Below are 20,386 nucleotides of genomic sequence, written 5' to 3' on the forward strand. Positions count from 1 at the left end.
CACTGTGTGTACTCTGTGTACTGTGTGTGTACTCTGTGTGTGTACTCTGTGTGTACTCTGTGTGTGTACTCTGTGTGTACTCTGTGTGTGTACTCTGTGTGTACTCTGTGTGTACTGTGTGTGTACACTGTGTGTACTCTGTGTACTGTGTGTGTACTCTGTGTGTGTACTCTGTGTGTACTCTGTGTGTACTGTGTATACTGTGTGTACCCTGTGTGTGTACCCTGTGTGTGTACTCTGTGTGTACCCTGTGTGTACCCTGTGTGTGTACTCTGTGTGTACCCTGTGTGTACCCTGTGTGTGTACTGTGTGTGTATACTCTCTGTATACTCTGTGTGTGTGTGAGCAGAAGGAGGATCGCCTCGCCCGTCTGGAGAAGGCGATAAATCCACTGCTGGATGACGACGACCAAGTGGCGTTCTCATTCATCCTGGACAACATCGTCACACAGAAGATGATGGCCGTGCCGGAGGTGGGGGAGGGGCTGGGGGACGGGGGGGGAGGGGGAGGAGGGGGAGGAGGAGGGGGAGGTGGAGGAGGAGGAGGGGCTGGGGGAGGGGGAGGAGGTGGGGGGAGGAGGGTGGAGGAGGAGGGGGAGGAGGGGCTGGGGGAGGGGGAGGGGGAAGAGGAGGGGGAGGAGGGGGAGGGGGTGGGGGAGGAGGAGATGGAGGAGGAGGGAGTGGGGGAGGAGGAGGTGGAGGAGGAGGGGGTGGAGGAGGTGGAGGAGGGTGGAGGAGGAGGGGGAAGGTGGAGGGTGGAGGAGGAGGTGGAGGGTGGAGGAGGAGGTGGAGGAGGAGGAGGTGGAGGAGGGGGAGGAGGAGGGGGAGGAGGGGGAGGAGGTGGAGGATGAGATGGAGGAGGGGGTGGGGGTGGAGGAGGAGGAGGAGGAGGGGGAGGAGGAGGGGGAGGAGGGGGTGGAGGAGGAGGGGGAGGAGGGGGAGGAGGGGGAGGAGGAGGGGGAGGAGGGGGAGGAGGGGGAGGGGGTGGGGGAGGAGGAGGAGGAGGAGGTGGAGGAGGAGGAGGAGGAGGTGGAGGAGGAGAGGGAGGGGGTGGGGGAGGAGGAGGAGGAGGTGGAGGAGGAGGAGGGGGAGGTGTAAGTAGGGAGGTGTCTAGTGAATGTGTGGTTGTGTTTGTCTGCCTGTTTATCTCTCTCCGTTTCCTCCATCACCATCACCACCACCTCCACCACCATCACCACCACCATCATCATCACCACCATCATCACCACCACCTCCACCACCTCCACCACCACCTCCACCACCACCTCCACCACCTCCACCACCATCACCACCACCACCTCCACCACCTCCACCACCATCACCACCACCACCACAACCACCACCTCCACCACCACCTCCACCACTTCCACCACCTCCACCACCACCACCACCTCCACCACTTCCACCACCACCATTTCCACCACCTCCACCACCTCCACCACCACCACCTCCACCACTTCCACCACCTCCACCACCACCTCCACCTCCTCCACATTGTCCACCCCCAGTCGTGGCCGTTCCACCACCCGGTCAACAAGAAGTTCATCCCCGACTACTACAAAGTGATCGTGGCACCGATGGACCTGGACACCCTGCGCAAGGTCGTCCCTCACGTCCACCCCTCACGTCCACCCCTCCCTCACGTCCACTCCTCACGTCCACCCCTCACGTCCACCCCTCACGTCCACCCCTCCCTCACGTCCACACCTACCTCACGTCCACCCCTCCCTCACATCCACCTCTCCCTCACGTCCACCCCTCACGTCCACCCCTCCCTCATGTCCACCCCTCACGTCCACCCCTACCTCACGTCCACCCCTCACGTCCACCCCTCACGTCCACCCCTCCCTCACGTCCACCCCTACCTCACGTCCACCCCTCACGTCCACCCCTCCCTCACGTCCACCCCTCCCTCACGTCCACCCCTCCCTCACGTCCACCCCTCCCTCACGTCCACCCCTCCCTCTCCAACTCTCCCTCACGTCCACCCCTCCCTCACGTCCACCCCTCCCTCACGTCCACCCCTCACGCACGTGAGTGATTGAGTGAGTGGGTGAGTGAGTGGGTGAGTGAGTGAGTGAGTGGGTGAGTGAGTGGGTGAGTGGGTGAGTGAGTGAGTGGGTGAGTGAGTGGGTGAGTGAGTGGGTGAGTGGGTGAGTGGGTGAGTGAGTGGGTGAGTGAGTGGGTGAGTGGGTGAGTGAGTGGGTGAGTGAGTGGGTGAGTGAGTGAGTGAGTGGGTGAGTGAGTGCGTGAGGTGAGTGGGTGAGTGAGTGGGTGGGTGAGTGAGGTGAGTGAGGTGAGTGGGTGGGTGAGTGAGTGGGTGGGTGAGTGAGTGAGTGAGTCCGTGGGTGAGTGAGTGAGTGGGGGAGTGAGTGACTGAGTGAGTGGCTGAGTGAGTGAGTGGGGGAGTGAGTGAGTGAGTGGGGGAGTGAGTGAGTGAGTGGCTGAGTGAGTGAGTGATGTTGTATGTGGGTGGGTGAGTGAGTAGGTGGGTAGGTGAGTGAGTGAGTGAGTGGTGAGTGAGTGAGTGGGTGGGGTGCTGCTCACCATCAGCACTTGGCCCTGCGGCCTGCTTAAGGCTACCTGGGGGACCTGTGTCTGTATCTTTGTGTCCGCGTGCAGAACATCGCGAAACATCTCTACCAGAACCGCGACCAGTTCATCGCAGACGTGCGCCTCATCCTGTCCAACAGCATCAAGTACAACGGTGATAACCACAGCCTCACCACAGCCTCACCACAGCCTCACCACACCACTACCACACCGCTACCACAGCCTCACCACAGCCTCACCACACCACACCACTACCACACCACTACCACAGCCTCAGCACACCACTACCACAGCCTCACCACACCACTACCACACCACTACCACACCCTCACCACAGCCTCACCACAGCCTCACCACACCACTACCACACCACTACCACAGCCTCACCACAGCCTCACCACACCACTACCACACCACTACCACACCACTACCACAGCCTCACCACAGCCTCACCACACCACTACCACACCACTACCACACCACTACCACAGCCTCACCACACCACTACCACAGCCTCACCACACCACTACCACACCACTACCACTATCACACCACTACCACACCACTACCACACCACTACCACAGCCTCACCACAGCCTCACCACACCACTACCACACCACTACCACTACCACACCACTACCACAGCCTCACCACAGCCTCACCACAACCCTGATGATGATGATGACGCTGCTGATGATGCTGATGATACTATTATTATTGCTGCTGCTGCTGCTGCTGTGAAGGTGCGGAGAGTAGCTACACCAAGACAGCCGAGGAGATTGTGAGCGTGTGTCAGCTGACCCTCGCCGAGGTGAGGTCACAGTGCCAGGGGTGAGCCGTGTGGGTGAGCGACCGATGGAGTGAGTGAGCGGGTGAGCGACCGATGGAGTGAGTGAGTGGGTGAGCGACCGATGGAGTGAGTGAGTGGGTGAGTGAGCGAGTGGGCAGGCGAGTGGGTGAGCGACCGAGCGAGTGAGTGAGTGGGTGAGTGAGCGAGTGGGCGGGCGAGTGGGCGAGTGAGTGAGTGAGTTGGTCGAGTGGGTAGGTGAGCGAGAGGGTGAGCGAGTGAGTGGGCAATTGAGTGGTACAGTGAGTGGGTGAGCGAGTGAACGGGTGAGCTGGTGGTTGAGCGAATGGGTTCAGCGGGTGAGCGGGTGGGCGAGCGAGTGTGTGAGCGGGTGGGTGAGAGAGTGGGCGGGCGGGCGGGTGGGTGAGCGGGTGAGCGAGTGGATGGGTGGGTGAGCGAGTGGGTGGCTGGGTGAGCGAGTGGGTGAGTGAGCGGGTGAACGAGTGAGTGGGTGAGTGAGCGGGTGAGCGAGTGGGTGGGTGAGCGAGTGGGTGGGTGGGTGAGCGGGTAGGTGAGTGAGCGGGTGAGCGAGTGGGTGGGTGAGCGTGTGGGTGAGTGAGTGAGCGAGTGGGTGGGTGAGCGTGTGGGTGAGTGAGTGAGCGAGTGGGTGTGTGAGCGAGCGGGTTGGTGAGTGAGTGAGTGGGTGGGTGAGTGAGCGGGTGAGCGAGTGGGTGAGTGAGCGAGCGAGTGGGTGGGTGAGTGAGCGAGTGAGTGAGCGAGTGGGTGAGTGAGCGAGCGAGTGGGTGAGCGAGCGAGTGGGTGAGTGAGCGAGCGGGTGAGCGAGTGGATGGGTGGGTGAGCGAGTGGGTGGGTGGGTGAGCGGGTAGGTGAGTGAGCGGGTGAGCGAGTGGGTGGGTGAGCGTGTGGGTGAGTGAGTGAGCGAGTGGGTGTGTGAGCGAGCGGGTGGGTGAGTGAGTGAGTGAGCGAGTGGGTGAGTGAGTCAGTGGGTGAGTGGGTGAGTGAGTGGGTCAGTGTGTGGGTGAGTGGGTGAGTGTGTGTGTGAGTGTGTGAGTGGGTGAGTGAGCGAGTGAGTGAGCGAGTGGGTGAGTGAGCGAGTGGGTGAGTGAGTGAGCGAGTGAGTGGGTGAGTGAGCGAGCGAGCGGGTGGGGGAGTGAGCGAGTGGGTGAGTGAGTGAGTGAGCGAGCGAGTGGGTGAGTGAGTGAGCGTGTGAGTGAGTGAGTGAGCGAGTGGGTGAGTGAGTGGGTGAGTGAGTGGGTGGGTGAGTGAGTGAGTGAGCGAGTGAGTGAGTGGGTGAGTGAGCGTGTGAGTGAGTGGGTGAGCGAGCGAGTGGGTGAGTGAGCGAGTGAGTGAGTGAGCGAGCGAGTGGGTGAGTGAGTGAGCGTGTGAGTGAGTGCGCGAGCGCGTGGGTGAGTGAGCGAGCGAGTGTGTGAGCGAGCGAGCGAGTGTGTGAGCGAGCGAGTGGGTGAGCGAGTGGGTGAGTGAGTGAGTGGGTGGGTGAGTGAGCGAGTGAGTGAGTGAGTGGGTGAGTGAGCGAGTGGGTGAGTGAGTAAGTGAGCGAGTGGGTGAGTGAGTGGGTGAGTGAGTGGGTGAGTGAGTGGGTGAGTGAGTGGGTGAGTGAGTGAGCGTGTGAGTGAGTGAGCGGGTGAGTGAGTGAGTGAGTGAATGATTGACTGAGCGAGTGGGTGAGTGAGCGAGCGAGTGAGTGAGCGAGCGAGTGGGTGAGTGAGTGAGTGGGTGAGTGAGCGAGTGGGTGAGTGAGCGAGTGGGTGAGTGAGCGAGTGAGTGAGTGAGTGAGCGAGCGAGTGAGTGAGTGAGTGAGAGAGTGAGTGAGTGAGCGAGTGAGTGAGTGAGAGAGTGAGTGAGTGGGTGGGTAGGTGAGCGAGCGAGTGGGTGAGTGAGTGAGTGAGTGGGTGGGTGGGTGAGCGAGTGGGTGAGTGAGCGAGTGAGTGAGTGAGTGGGTGAGTGAGCGAGTGAGTGAGCGAGTGAGTGAGTGAGAGAGTGAGTGAGAGAGTGAGTGAGTGAGTGGGTGGGTGAGTGAGCGAGCGTGTGAGCGAGTGGGTGAGTGAGCTAGTGGGTGAGCGTGTGGGTGAGTGAGTGAGTGGGTGGGTGAGTGAGCGAGTGGGTGAGTGAGTGAGTGAGTGGGTGAGTGAGCGAGTGAGTGAGTGAGTGGGTGAGTGAGTGGGTGAGTGAGCGAGCGTGTGAGCGAGTGGGTAAGTGAGCGAGCGAGTGAGTGAGTGAGTGAGCGAGTGAGTGAGTGAGTGGGTGAGTGAGCGAGTGAGTGAGTGAGTGAGTGGGTGAGTGAGTGAGTGAGCGAGCGAGTGGGTGAGTGAGTGAGTGAGTGGGTGAGTGAGCGAGTGAGTGAGCGAGTGAGTGAGTGAGTGGGTGAGTGAGTGAGTGGGCGAGCGAGTGGGTGAGTGAGTGAGTGGGTGAGTGAGCGGGTGAGTGAGTGAGTGAGTGAGTGAGCGAGCGAGCGAGTGAGTGAGTGAGTGACTGAGCGAGTGAGCGTGTGGGTGAGTGAGTGAGCGAGCGAGTGAGTGAGTGAGCGAGCGAGCGAGTGAGTGAGTGAGTGAGCGAGCGAGTGAGTGAGTGAGTGAGCGAGTAAGTGGGTGAGTGAGCGAGTGGGTGAGTGGGTGAGCGTGTGGGTGAGTGAGCGAGTGGGTGAGTGAGTGAGTGAGTGGGTGAGTGAGCGAGTGAGCGAGCGATGGCTGTGCTTGCAGTACGAGGAGCACCTCGCCGTGCTGGAGACCGACATCGCGGCTGCTAAGGAGGCTGCGCTGGACGCTGCTGAGTACGACAGTCTGGAGGTAGCGGGCACCCTGCCGGCACTGCAGGTGGGCTCGCTCACCCACACGCTCACCCGCACACTCACCCACACGCTCACCCACACGCTCACCCGCTCGCTCGCCCGCTCGCTCGCTCACCCGCTCGCTCACCCACACGCTCACCCGCTCGCTCACCCACACGCTCACCCACACGCTCACCCACACGCTCACCCGCTCGCTCACTCACCCGCTCGCTCACCCGCACGCTCACCCGCTCGCTCACCCGCACGCTCACTCACTCACTCACCCGCTCGCTCACCCACACGCTCGCTCACCCGCACGCTCACCCGCTCGCTCACCCGCACGCTCACCCGCTCGCTCACCCGCACGCTCACCCGCTCACTCACACACACGCTCACCCACACGCTCACCCACACGCTCACCCGCACGCTCACCCGCTCGCTCACCCACTCGCTCGCTCACCCACACGCTCACCCACTCGCTCGCTCACCCACACGCTCACCCGCTCGCTCGCTCACCCACACACTCACCCACACACTCACCCACTCGCTCACCCGCACGCTCACCCGCTCGCTCACCCGCACGCTCACCCGCTCACTCACACACACGCTCACCCACACGCTCACCCACACGCTCACCCGCACGCTCACCCGCTCGCTCACCCACACGCTCACCCGCTCACTCACCCGCACGCTCACCCGCTCGCTCACCCGCACACTCGCTCACCCGCACGCTCACCCGCACGCTCACCCACACACTCACCCACACGCTCACCCGCTCGCTCACCCGCTCGCTCACCCGCACGCTCACCCGCACGCTCACCCACACACTCACCCGCTCGCTCACCCGCACGCTCACTCACACGCTCACCCGCTCACTCAGTCACTTAGTCATCCGCTTGCTCACACGCTCCACCGCTCCCACACGCTCCACCACTCCCACACGCTCCACCACTCCCACACGCTCCACCACTCCCACACGCTCCACCACTCCCACACGCTCCACCACTCCCACACGCTCCACCACCCCCACACGCTCCACCGCTCCCACACGCTCCACCGCTCCCACACGCTCCACCACTCCCACACGCTCCACCGCTCCACCACTCCCACACGCTCCACCGCTCCCACACGCTCCACCACTCCCACACGCTCCACCGCCCCCACACGCTCCACCACTCCCACACGCTCCACCGCTCCCACACGATCCACCACTCCCACACGCTCCACCGCTCCACCACTCCCACACGCTCCACCGCTCCCACACGCTCCACCGCTCCCACACGCTCCACCGCTCCCACACGCTCCACCACTCCCACACGCTCCACCACTCCCACACGCTCCACCACTCCCACACGCTCCACCGCTCCCACACGCTCCACCGCTCCACCACTCCCACACGCTCCACCGCTCCCACACGCTCCACCGCTCCACCGCTCCCACACGCTCCACCGCTCCCACACGCTCCACCGCTCCCACACGCTCCACCGCTCCACCGCTCCCACACGCTCCACCGCTCCCACACGCTCCACCGCTACACCGCTCCCACACGCTCCACCGCTCCCACACGCTCCACCGCTACACCGCTCCCACACGCTCCACCGCTCCCACACGCTCCACCGCTACACCGCTCCCACACGCTCCACCACTCCCACACGCTCCCACACGCTCCACCATTCCCACACGCTCCACCACTCCCACACGCTCCACCACTCCCACACGCTCCACCGCTCCACCACTCCCACACGCTCCCACACGCTCCACCACTCCCACACGCTCCACCACTCCCACACGCTCCACCGCTCCACCGCTCCCACACGCTCCACCGCTCCCACACGCTCCACCGCTCCACCGCTCCCACACGCTCCACCGCTCCCACACGCTCCACCGCTCCACCACCCCCACACACTCCACCACTCCCACACGCTCGCGCTTACTCACTCACCCGCTCACTCACCCACTCACTCACCCACCCACTCACTCACCCACTCACTCACCCACTCACTCACCCGCTCACTCAACCGCTCACTCAACCGCTCACTCAACCACTCACTCACCAGCTGACTCAAGTTAGTGAGTCACCAAGACAAAGGTCCCCCGTGTAGGCTCTTAACAGCCTGCAGGGGCAAGTGCTGTTAGCGAGTAGCAGCGCCTGTGAAGGCTACCGGCACTGTGGCACACGAGGGGGTGGGTGGCCAGCACCACGCCCGGCCGCCTTTGTCTCTCCCCCAGTGGCAATGTTTCTAGACACCGATAGCCACACAGACACACACAGACAGACACGCACACACACAGTCATACACACACACAGTCACACACACACAGTCACACACACACACAGTCACACACACACACACACAGTCACACACACAGTCATACACACAGTCACACACACACACAGTCACACGCACACACAGTCACACACACACAGTCATACACACACAGTCACACACACACAGTCACACACACAGTCACACACACACAGTCACGCACACACAGTCACACACACACAGTCACACACACACACACAGTCATACACACACACAGTCATACACACACAGTCACGCACACACAGTCACACACACACACACAGTCATACACACACACAGTCACACACACACAGTCACACACACACACAGTCACACACACACAGTCACACGCACACACAGTCACGCACACACAGTCACACACACACACAGTCACACACACACAGTCACACGCACACACAGTCACGCACACACAGTCACACTCACACACACACACAGTCACACACACACAGTCACACGCACACACAGTCACGCACACACAGTCACACACAGTCACACACACACACAGTCATGCACACACACAGTCATACACACACACAGACACGCACACACACAGTCACGCACAGTCACACAATCACACGCACAAACAGTCACACACACAATCACATACACACACAGACACACACACACACAGTCACACACACACATATTCCCACACAGTCACACACAAACACACAAACACACAGTCACGCACACACACAGCCAAACAGTCAGACACACACAGTCACACACAGTCACACACAGTCAGACACACACAGTCACACACAGACACACAGTCACACAGTCACACACACAGTCACGCACACACAGTCACACACACAGTCACAGACACACAGTCACACACAGTCACAGACACACAGTCACACACACAGTCACACACACAGTCACACACACACAGTCACACACACACAGTCACACACAGACACACAGTCACACACAGACACACAGTCACACACAGACACACAGTCACACAGTCACACACAGTCACACACACAGTCACACGCACAGTCACACGCACAGACATACACAGTCACACACAGACACACAGACACCCAGTCACACACACATAGACACACACAATCACACACAGACACACAGTCACAAAGATAAAGATCCCCCATATAGCCTTAACAGGCTGTAGGGGCAAGTGCTGTTAGCGAGCACCTTTGAAGGCCGGAACGGTACACGAGGGGGTGGGTGGCCAGCACCACGCCCGACCGCCTTTGTCTCCCTAGTGGCGATGTTTACACACTGCACCAGGTACTCATTTGAGGCTGAGTCGACCTAGGGGAGGCCCGGGACCGGTTCAGATAATCGTCACTGGTGTTGGCCGTGAGCGGGAATCGAACCCGGGTCGCCAGGTTCATAGCGCAGCGTAGCGCTAACCGCTACACTACCGCTCCCCACATACAGTCACACACACAGTCACACACACAGTCACACACACAGTCACACACAGACACACAGTCTCACACACAGACACACAGTCACACACACAGACACACACAGTCACACACAGACACACAGTCTCACACACAGACACACACAGTCACACACAGACACACAGTCTCACACACAGACACACAGTCACACACACAGACACACAGTCTCACACACAGACACACAGTCACACACACAGACACACAGTCTCACACACAGACACACAGTCTCACACACAGACACACAGTCACACACACAGACACACAGTCTCACACACAGACACACAGTCACACACACAGACACACACAGTCACACACAGACACACAGTCACACACACAGACACACAGTCTCACACACAGACACACAGTCACACACACACAGCCACACACACACAGTCACACACACACACAGTCACACACACAGACACACACACACAGTCACACACACAGACACACACAGTCACACACACACACACAGTCACACACACACACAGTCACACACACAGACACACAGTCACACACACAGTCACACACACAGACACACACACAGTCTCACACACACACACAGTCACACACACACACAGTCACACACACACACAGTCACACACACACACAGTCACACACAGACACACAGTCACACACACACAGTCACACACAGACACACAGTCACACACACACAGACACACACAGACACACAGTCTCACACACAGACACACAGTCACACACACAAACACACAGTCACACACACAGACACACAGTCTCACACACAGACACACAGTCACACACACACACAGTCACACACACAGACACACACAGTCACACACACACACAGTCTCACACACACACACACAGTCACACACACAGACACACAGTCACACACACACACAGTCACACACACAGTCTCACACACACACACAGTCACACACACAGACACACACAGTCACACACAGACACACACAGTCACACACACACACAGTCACACACACACACAGTCACACACACAGTCACACACACACAGCCAAACACAGTCGGACACACACAGACACACAGTCTCACACACAGACACACAGTCACACACACACACACAGTCACACACACACACAGTCACACACACAGTCACACACACAGACACACAGTCACACACACACACAGTCACACACACACAGTCTCACACACACCGTATCACACACACACACAGTCACACACACAGACACACACAGTCACACACAGACACACAGTCACACACAGTCACACACACACAGTCACACACACAGTCACACACAGACACACAGTCACACACACACACAGTCACACACAGACACACAGTCACACACTCACACAGTCACACACACAAACACACAGTCACACACACAGACACACAGTCTCACACAGACACACAGTCACACACACACAGTCACACACACAGACACACACAGTCACACACACACACAGTCACACACACACACAGTCACACACACAGACACACAGTCACACACACACACAGTCACACACACAGACACACACACACAGTCTCACACACACACACACACAGTCACACACACAGACACACAGTCACACACACACACAGTCACACACACACACAGTCACACACACACAGACACACACACAGTCACACACACAGTCACACACAGACACACAGTCACACACACACACAGTCACACACAGACACACAGTCTCACACACAGACACACAGTCACACACACAAACACACAGTCACACACACAGACACACAGTTTCACACACAGACACACAGTCACACACACACAGTCACACACACACACAGTCACACACACAGTCACACACACAGACACACAGTCACACACACACACAGTCACACCCACAGACACACACACAGTCTCACACACACAGTCTCACACACACACACAGACACACACAGTCACACACAGACACACAGTCACACACAGTCACACACACACAGTCACACACACAGTCACACACAGACACACAGTCACACACACACACAGTCACACACAGACACACAGTCACACACACACAGTCACACACACACACACACAGTCACACACACACACAGCCAAACACAGTCGGACACACACAGACACACAGTCTCACACACACACACAGTCACACACACAGACACACAGTCACACACACACACACACAGTCACACACAGACACATAGTCACACACACAGACACACAGTCACACACAGACACACAGTCACACACACAGTCACACACAGACACACAGTCATACACACACACACAGTCATACACACACACAGTCATACACACACACAGTCACACACAGACACACAGTCACACACAGACACACAGTCACACACACACAAAGACAAAGATCCCCCGTATAGCCTTAACAGACTGTAGGGGCAAGTGCTGTTAGCGAGCACACGCACACACAGTCGGACACACACAGCCACATAGTCACACACACACACAGCCAAACACAGCCGGACACACACAGACACACAGTCTCTCACACACACACACAGTCACACACACAGACACACAGTCACACACACACACAGTCACACACACAGACACACACACACACAGTCTCACACACACACACACAGTCACACACACAGACACACAGTCACACACACACACAGTCACACACACACAGACACACACACAGTCACACACACAGTCACACACACACAGACACACACACAGTCACACACACAGTCACACACAGACACACAGTCACACACACACACAGTCACACACAGACACACAGTCTCACACACAGACACACAGTCACACACACACACAGTCACACACAGACACACAGTCTCACACACAGACACACAGTCACACACACAAACACACAGTCACACACACAGACACACAGTCTCACACACAGACACACAGTCACACACACACACAGTCACACACACAGACACACACAGTCACACACACACACAGTCTCACACACACACACACAGTCACACACACAGACACACAGTCACACACACACACAGTCACACACACAGTCTCACACACACACACAGTCACACACACAGACACACACAGTCACACACAGACACACACAGTCACACACACACACAGTCACACACACACACAGTCACACACACAGTCACACACACACAGCCAAACACAGTCGGACACACACAGACACACAGTCTCACACACAGACACACAGTCACACACACACACACAGTCACACACACACACAGTCACACACACAGTCACACACACAGACACACAGTCACACACACACACAGTCACACACACACAGTCTCACACACACCGTATCACACACACACACAGTCACACACACAGACACACACAGTCACACACAGACACACAGTCACACACAGTCACACACACACAGTCACACACACAGTCACACACAGACACACAGTCACACACACACACAGTCACACACAGACACACAGTCACACACTCACACAGTCACACACACAAACACACAGTCACACACACAGACACACAGTCTCACACAGACACACAGTCACACACACACAGTCACACACACAGACACACACAGTCACACACACACACAGTCACACACACACACAGTCACACACACAGACACACAGTCACACACACACACAGTCACACACACAGACACACACACACAGTCTCACACACACACACACACACAGTCACACACACAGACACACAGTCACACACACACACAGTCACACACACACACAGTCACACACACACAGACACACACACAGTCACACACACAGTCACACACAGACACACAGTCACACACACACACACAGTCACACACAGACACACAGTCTCACACACAGACACACAGTCACACACACAAACACACAGTCACACACACAGACACACAGTTTCACACACAGACACACAGTCACACACACACAGTCACACACACACACAGTCACACACACAGTCACACACACAGACACACAGTCACACACACACACAGTCACACCCACAGACACACACACAGTCTCACACACACAGTCTCACACACACACACAGACACACACAGTCACACACAGACACACAGTCACACACAGTCACACACACACAGTCACACACACAGTCACACACAGACACACAGTCACACACACACACAGTCACACACAGACACACAGTCACACACACACAGTCACACACACACACACAGTCACACACACACACAGCCAAACACAGTCGGACACACACAGACACACAGTCTCACACACACACAGTCACACACACAGACACACAGTCACACACACACACACACAGTCACACACAGACACATAGTCACACACACAGACACACAGTCACACACAGACACACAGTCACACACACAGTCACACACAGACACACAGTCATACACACACACACAGTCATACACACACACAGTCATACACACACACAGTCACACACAGACACACAGTCACACACAGACACACAGTCACACACACACAAAGACAAAGATCCCCCGTATAGCCTTAACAGACTGTAGGGGCAAGTGCTGTTAGCGAGCACACGCACACACAGTCGGACACACACAGCCACATAGTCACACACACACACAGCCAAACACAGCCGGACACACACAGACACACAGTCTCTCACACACACACACAGTCACACACACAGACACACAGTCACACACACACACAGTCACACACACAGACACACACACACACAGTCTCACACACACACACACAGTCACACACACAGACACACAGTCACACACACACACAGTCACACACACACAGACACACACACAGTCACACACACAGTCACACACACACAGACACACACACAGTCACACACACAGTCACACACAGACACACAGTCACACACACACACAGTCACACACAGACACACAGTCTCACACACAGACACACAGTCACACACACAAACACACAGTCACACACACAGACACACAGTTTCACACACAGACACACAGTCACACACAGTCACACACACACACACAGTCACACACACAGTCACACACACAGACACACAGTCACACACACACACAGTCACACCCACAGACACACACACACAGTCTCACACACACAGTCTCACACACACACAGACACACACAGTCACACACAGACACACAGTCACACACAGTCACACACACACAGTCACACACACAGTCACACACAGACACACAGTCACACACACACACAGTCACACACAGACACACAGTCACACACACACACAGTCACACACACACACACAGTCACACACACACACAGCCAAACACAGTCGGACACACACAGACACACAGTCTCACACACACACACAGTCACACACACAGACACACAGTCACACACAGTCACACACAGACACATAGTCACACACACAGACACACAGTCACACACAGACACACAGTCACACACACAGTCACACACAGACACACAGTCATACACACACACACACAGTCATACACACACACACACAGTCATACACACACACAGTCACACACAGACACACAGTCACACACAGACACACAGTCACACACACACAAAGACAAAGATCCCCCGTATAGCCTTAACAGACTGTAGGGGCAAGTGCTGTTAGCGAGCACACGCACACACAGTCGGACACACACAGCCACATAGTCACACACACACACACACAGCCAAACACAGCCGGACACACACAGACACACAGTCTCTCACACACACACACAGTCACACACACAGTCACACACACACCCAGCCGGGCACACACAGACACACAGACACACAGTCTCACACACACAGTCACACACACACACAGTCACACACACAGACACACACAGTCTCACACACAGTCACACACACACAGTCACACACACACAGTCACACACACACACACAGTCACACAGACACACACAGTCACACACACACACAGTCACACACACACAGTCACACACAGCTGGACACACACAGTCACACACACACACAGTCACACACAGCCGGACACACACAGACACGTCCTTGAGTCCCTGTCTGTGTGCAGGATGGTGATGGTGGCAGTCTGAGTGCTTCCCACGACAACCTGCACTTTGGGTTTGATGGCGATGGTGATGGTGAAGGTGATGGCGATGGTGAAGGTACAAGCAGCCCCCGGATCAGCCACCCCGCTCCGACTCACCGACCCAGACAGGTGAGCAGACGGACCCTCACCCACTAACTCACCCACTAACTCACCCACTAACTCATGCACTCACCCGCACACTCACCCACTAACTCACCCACTAACTCACCCGCACACTCACCCACTAACTCACGCACACACCCACTAACTCACCCACTAACTCACCCGCACACTCACCCACTAACTCACACACTCACCCACTAACTCACCCACTAACTCACCCGCACACTCACCAACTAACTCACCCACTCACCCGCACACTCACCCACTAACTCACCCACTAACTCACCCACTAACTCACCCACTAACTCACCCACTAACTCACCCACTAACTCACCCACTCACCCGCCCACTCACCCACTAACTCACACACTCACCCACTAACTCACGCACTCACCTGCAAACTCACCCACTAACTCACCCACTAACTCACCCGCACACTCACCCACTAACTCACCCACTAACTCACGCACTCACCCACTAACTCACCCACTAACTCACCCACTAACTCACCCACTAACTTACCCACTAACTCACCCGCACACTCACCCACTAACTCATGCACTCACCTGCACACTCACCCACTAACTCACCCGCACACTCACCCACACACTCACCCACTAACTCACCCACTAACTCATGCACTCACCCACTAACTCATGCACTCACCCGCTAACTCAACCACTAACTCACACACTCACTCACGTACTCACCCGCACACTCACCCACTAACTCACCCACTCACCCACTAACTCACCCACTAACTCACCCACTAACTCACCCGCACACTCACCCACTAACTCACGCACTCACCCACTAACTCACCCACTAACTCACCCGCACACTCACCCACTAACTCACCCACTCACCCGCACACTCACCCACTAACTCACCCACTAACTCACCCACTAACTCATGCACTCACCCGCACACTCACCCACTAAATCATGCACTCACCCACTAACTCACCCACTAACTCATGCGCTCACCCGCACACTCACCCACTAACTCACACACTAACTCACCCACTAACTCACCCACTAACTCACCCACTCACCCGCCCACTCACCCACTAACTCACACACTCACCCACTAACTCACGCACTCACCCGCACACTCACCCACTAACTCACCCACTAACTCACCCGCACACTCACCCACTAACTCACCCACTAACTCACGCACTCACCCACTAACTCACCCACTAACTCACCCACTAACTCACCCACTAACTCACCCACTAACTCACCCACTAACTTACCCACTAACTCACCCGCACACTCACCCACTAACTCATGCACTCACCTGCACACTCACCCACTAACTCACCCGCACACTCACCCACACACTCACCCACTAACTCACCCACTAACTCATGCACTCACCCACTAACTCATGCACTCACCCGCTAACTCAACCACTAACTCACACACTCACTCACGTACTCACCCGCACACTCACCCACTAACTCACCCACTCACCCACTATCTCACCCACTAACTCACCCACTAACTCACCCGCACACTCACCCACTAACTCACGCACTCACCCGCACACTCACCCACTAACTCACCCGCACACTCACCCACTAACTCACCCACTAACTCACCCGCACACTCACCCACTCACCCGCACACTCACCCACTAACTCACCCGCACACTCACCCACTAACTCACCCACTCACCCGCACACCCGCCCACTCACCCGCCCACCCACCCACCCACCCGCCCACCCACTAACTCGCCCACCAACTCACCCACTAACTCATGCACTCACCCGCACACTCACCCACTAACTCACCCACTCACCCGCCCACTCACCCACTAACACACCCACTAACTCACCCACTAACTCACCCACCCACCCACTCACCCACCCACCCACTCACCCACCCACTCACCCACCCACCCACTCACCCACCCACTCACCCACCCACCCACTCACCCACCCACCCACTCACCCGCCCACTCACCCACCCACCCACCCACCACCCACCCACCCACCCATTCACCCGCCCACTCACCCACCCACCCACCACCCACCCACCCATTCACCCGCCCACTCACCCACCCACCCACCCACCACCCGCCCACCCACCCACCACCGCCCCCACCCGCCCACCCACCCACTCACCCACCCGCCCACCACCCGCCCACCGTGTGTGTGCCAGGCTGGAGTGGGCGACCTGCTCGGTGCGTTCCCCCGAGGCGACGACTCCGACATCGACATCGAGGGCCTGGAGGAGGACGCCAGGGGGGCTGGAAAACCCAAAACACCAGGCCCGGTTAGCCCCCCATCACATCACAACACATCACACTCACTCACCACCATCACAACACACTCACTCACTCACTCCTCACCACCATCACACTCACTCCTCACCACCATCACAACACACTCACTCCTCACCACCAACACACTCACTCCTCACCACCATCACACTCACTCCTCACCACCATCATACTCACTCCTCACCACCACACACTCACTCCTCACCACCATCACACTCACTCCTCACCACCAACACACTCACTCCTCACCACCAACACACTCACTCCTCACCACCATCACAACACACTCACTCCTCACCACCAACACACTCACTCACTCACCACCAACACACTCACTCCTCACCACCATCACAACACACTCACTCCTCACCACCAACACACTCACTCTTCACCACCAACACACTCACTCCTCACCACCATCACAACACACTCACTCCTCACCACCAACACACTCACTCCTCACCACCATCACACTCACTCCTCACCACCATCATACTCACTCTTCACCACCAACACACTCACTCCTCACCACCATCACACTCACTCCTCACCACCATCACACTCACTCCTCACCCCCATCACATCACACTCCTCACCATCACATCACACTCACTCCCACCACCAACACACTCCTCACCACCATCACAACACACTCACTCCTCACTCCTCACAACCATCACAACACACTCACTCACTCCTCACCACCATCACACTCACTCACTCACTCCTCACCACCAACACACTCCTCACCACCATCACAACACACTCACTCCTCACCACCAACACACTCACTCCTCACCACCAACACACTCACTCACTCCTCACCACCATCACAACACACTCGCTCACTCCTCACCACCATCACAACCACACTCACTCCTCACCACCAACACACTCACTCCTCACCACCAACACACTCACTCACTCCTCACCACCATCACAACACACTCGCTCACTCCTCACCACCATCACATCACACTCACTCCTCACCACCATCACATCACACTCACTCCTCACCACCAACACACTCCTCACCACCATCACAACACACTCACTCCTCACTCCTCACAACCATCACATCACACTCACTCCTCACCACCAACACACTCCTCACCACCATCACACTCCTCACCACCATCACAACACACTCACTCCTCACTCCTCACAACCATCACAACACTCTCACTCACTCCTCACCACCAACACACTCACTCACTCACTCCTCACCACCATCACAACACACTCGCTCACTCCTCACCACCATCACATCACACTCACTCCTCACCACCATCACCAACACACTCACTCACCACCACCACAACACACTCGCTCACTCTCACCACCATCACATCACACTCCTCACCACCAACACACTCACTCCTCACCACCACCACAACACACTCGCTCACTCCTCACCACCATCACACTCACTCCTCACCACCAACACACTCACTCCTCACTCCTCACCACCATCACAACTCACTCACTCCTCACCACCATCACACTCACTCCTCACCACCATCACACTCACTCACTCACTCCTCACCACCATCACAACACACTCACTCCTCACCCCCATCACACTCACTCACTCACTCCTCACCACCATCACACTCACTCCTCACCACCATCACATCACACTCACTCCTCACCACTATCACACTCACTCCTCACCACCATCACACTCACTCCTCACTACCATCACACTCCTCACCACCATCACAACACACTCACTCCTCACCACCCATCACACTCACTCCTCACCACCACACACTCACTCCTCACCACCATCACACTCCTCACCACCATCACAACACACTCACTCCTCACCACCATCACAACACACTCACTCCTCACCACCACCACAACACACTCGCTCCTCACCACCACCACAACACACTCACTCCTCACCACCACCACCAACACACTCACTCCTCACCACCATCACACTCACTCACTCCTCACCACCATCACATCACACTCACTCCTCACCACCATCACACTCACTCCTCACCACCATCACAACACACTCACTCCTCACCACC

The 20,386-nt window shown here is 56.8% G+C and overlaps 1 protein-coding gene across 1 annotated transcript in view; it reads left to right on the forward strand.

Annotated features, from left to right (window-relative positions):
* LOC142923838 (transcription initiation factor TFIID subunit 1-like) overlaps positions 1-20,386 on the forward strand; it is a 42,041-nt gene that overhangs the window by 8,741 nt on the left and 12,914 nt on the right. The window contains exons 2-8 of the mRNA XM_076064822.1: positions 350-472; positions 1,508-1,600; positions 2,622-2,706; positions 3,297-3,364; positions 6,079-6,192; positions 15,912-16,058; positions 18,221-18,334. Coding sequence (XP_075920937.1) covers positions 350-472; positions 1,508-1,600; positions 2,622-2,706; positions 3,297-3,364; positions 6,079-6,192; positions 15,912-16,058; positions 18,221-18,334 — 744 coding nt within the window. The remainder of the gene's footprint in view (positions 1-349; positions 473-1,507; positions 1,601-2,621; positions 2,707-3,296; positions 3,365-6,078; positions 6,193-15,911; positions 16,059-18,220; positions 18,335-20,386) is intronic.

The sequence above is a fragment of the Petromyzon marinus genome, unplaced genomic scaffold (assembly GCF_048934315.1).
Source record: "Petromyzon marinus isolate PM22_M1 ecotype Great Lakes invasive population unplaced genomic scaffold, UKy_Petmar_22M1.pri1.0 PM_Scaffold_79, whole genome shotgun sequence".
In the NCBI taxonomy this organism is placed as follows: domain Eukaryota; kingdom Metazoa; phylum Chordata; class Hyperoartia; order Petromyzontiformes; family Petromyzontidae; genus Petromyzon; species Petromyzon marinus.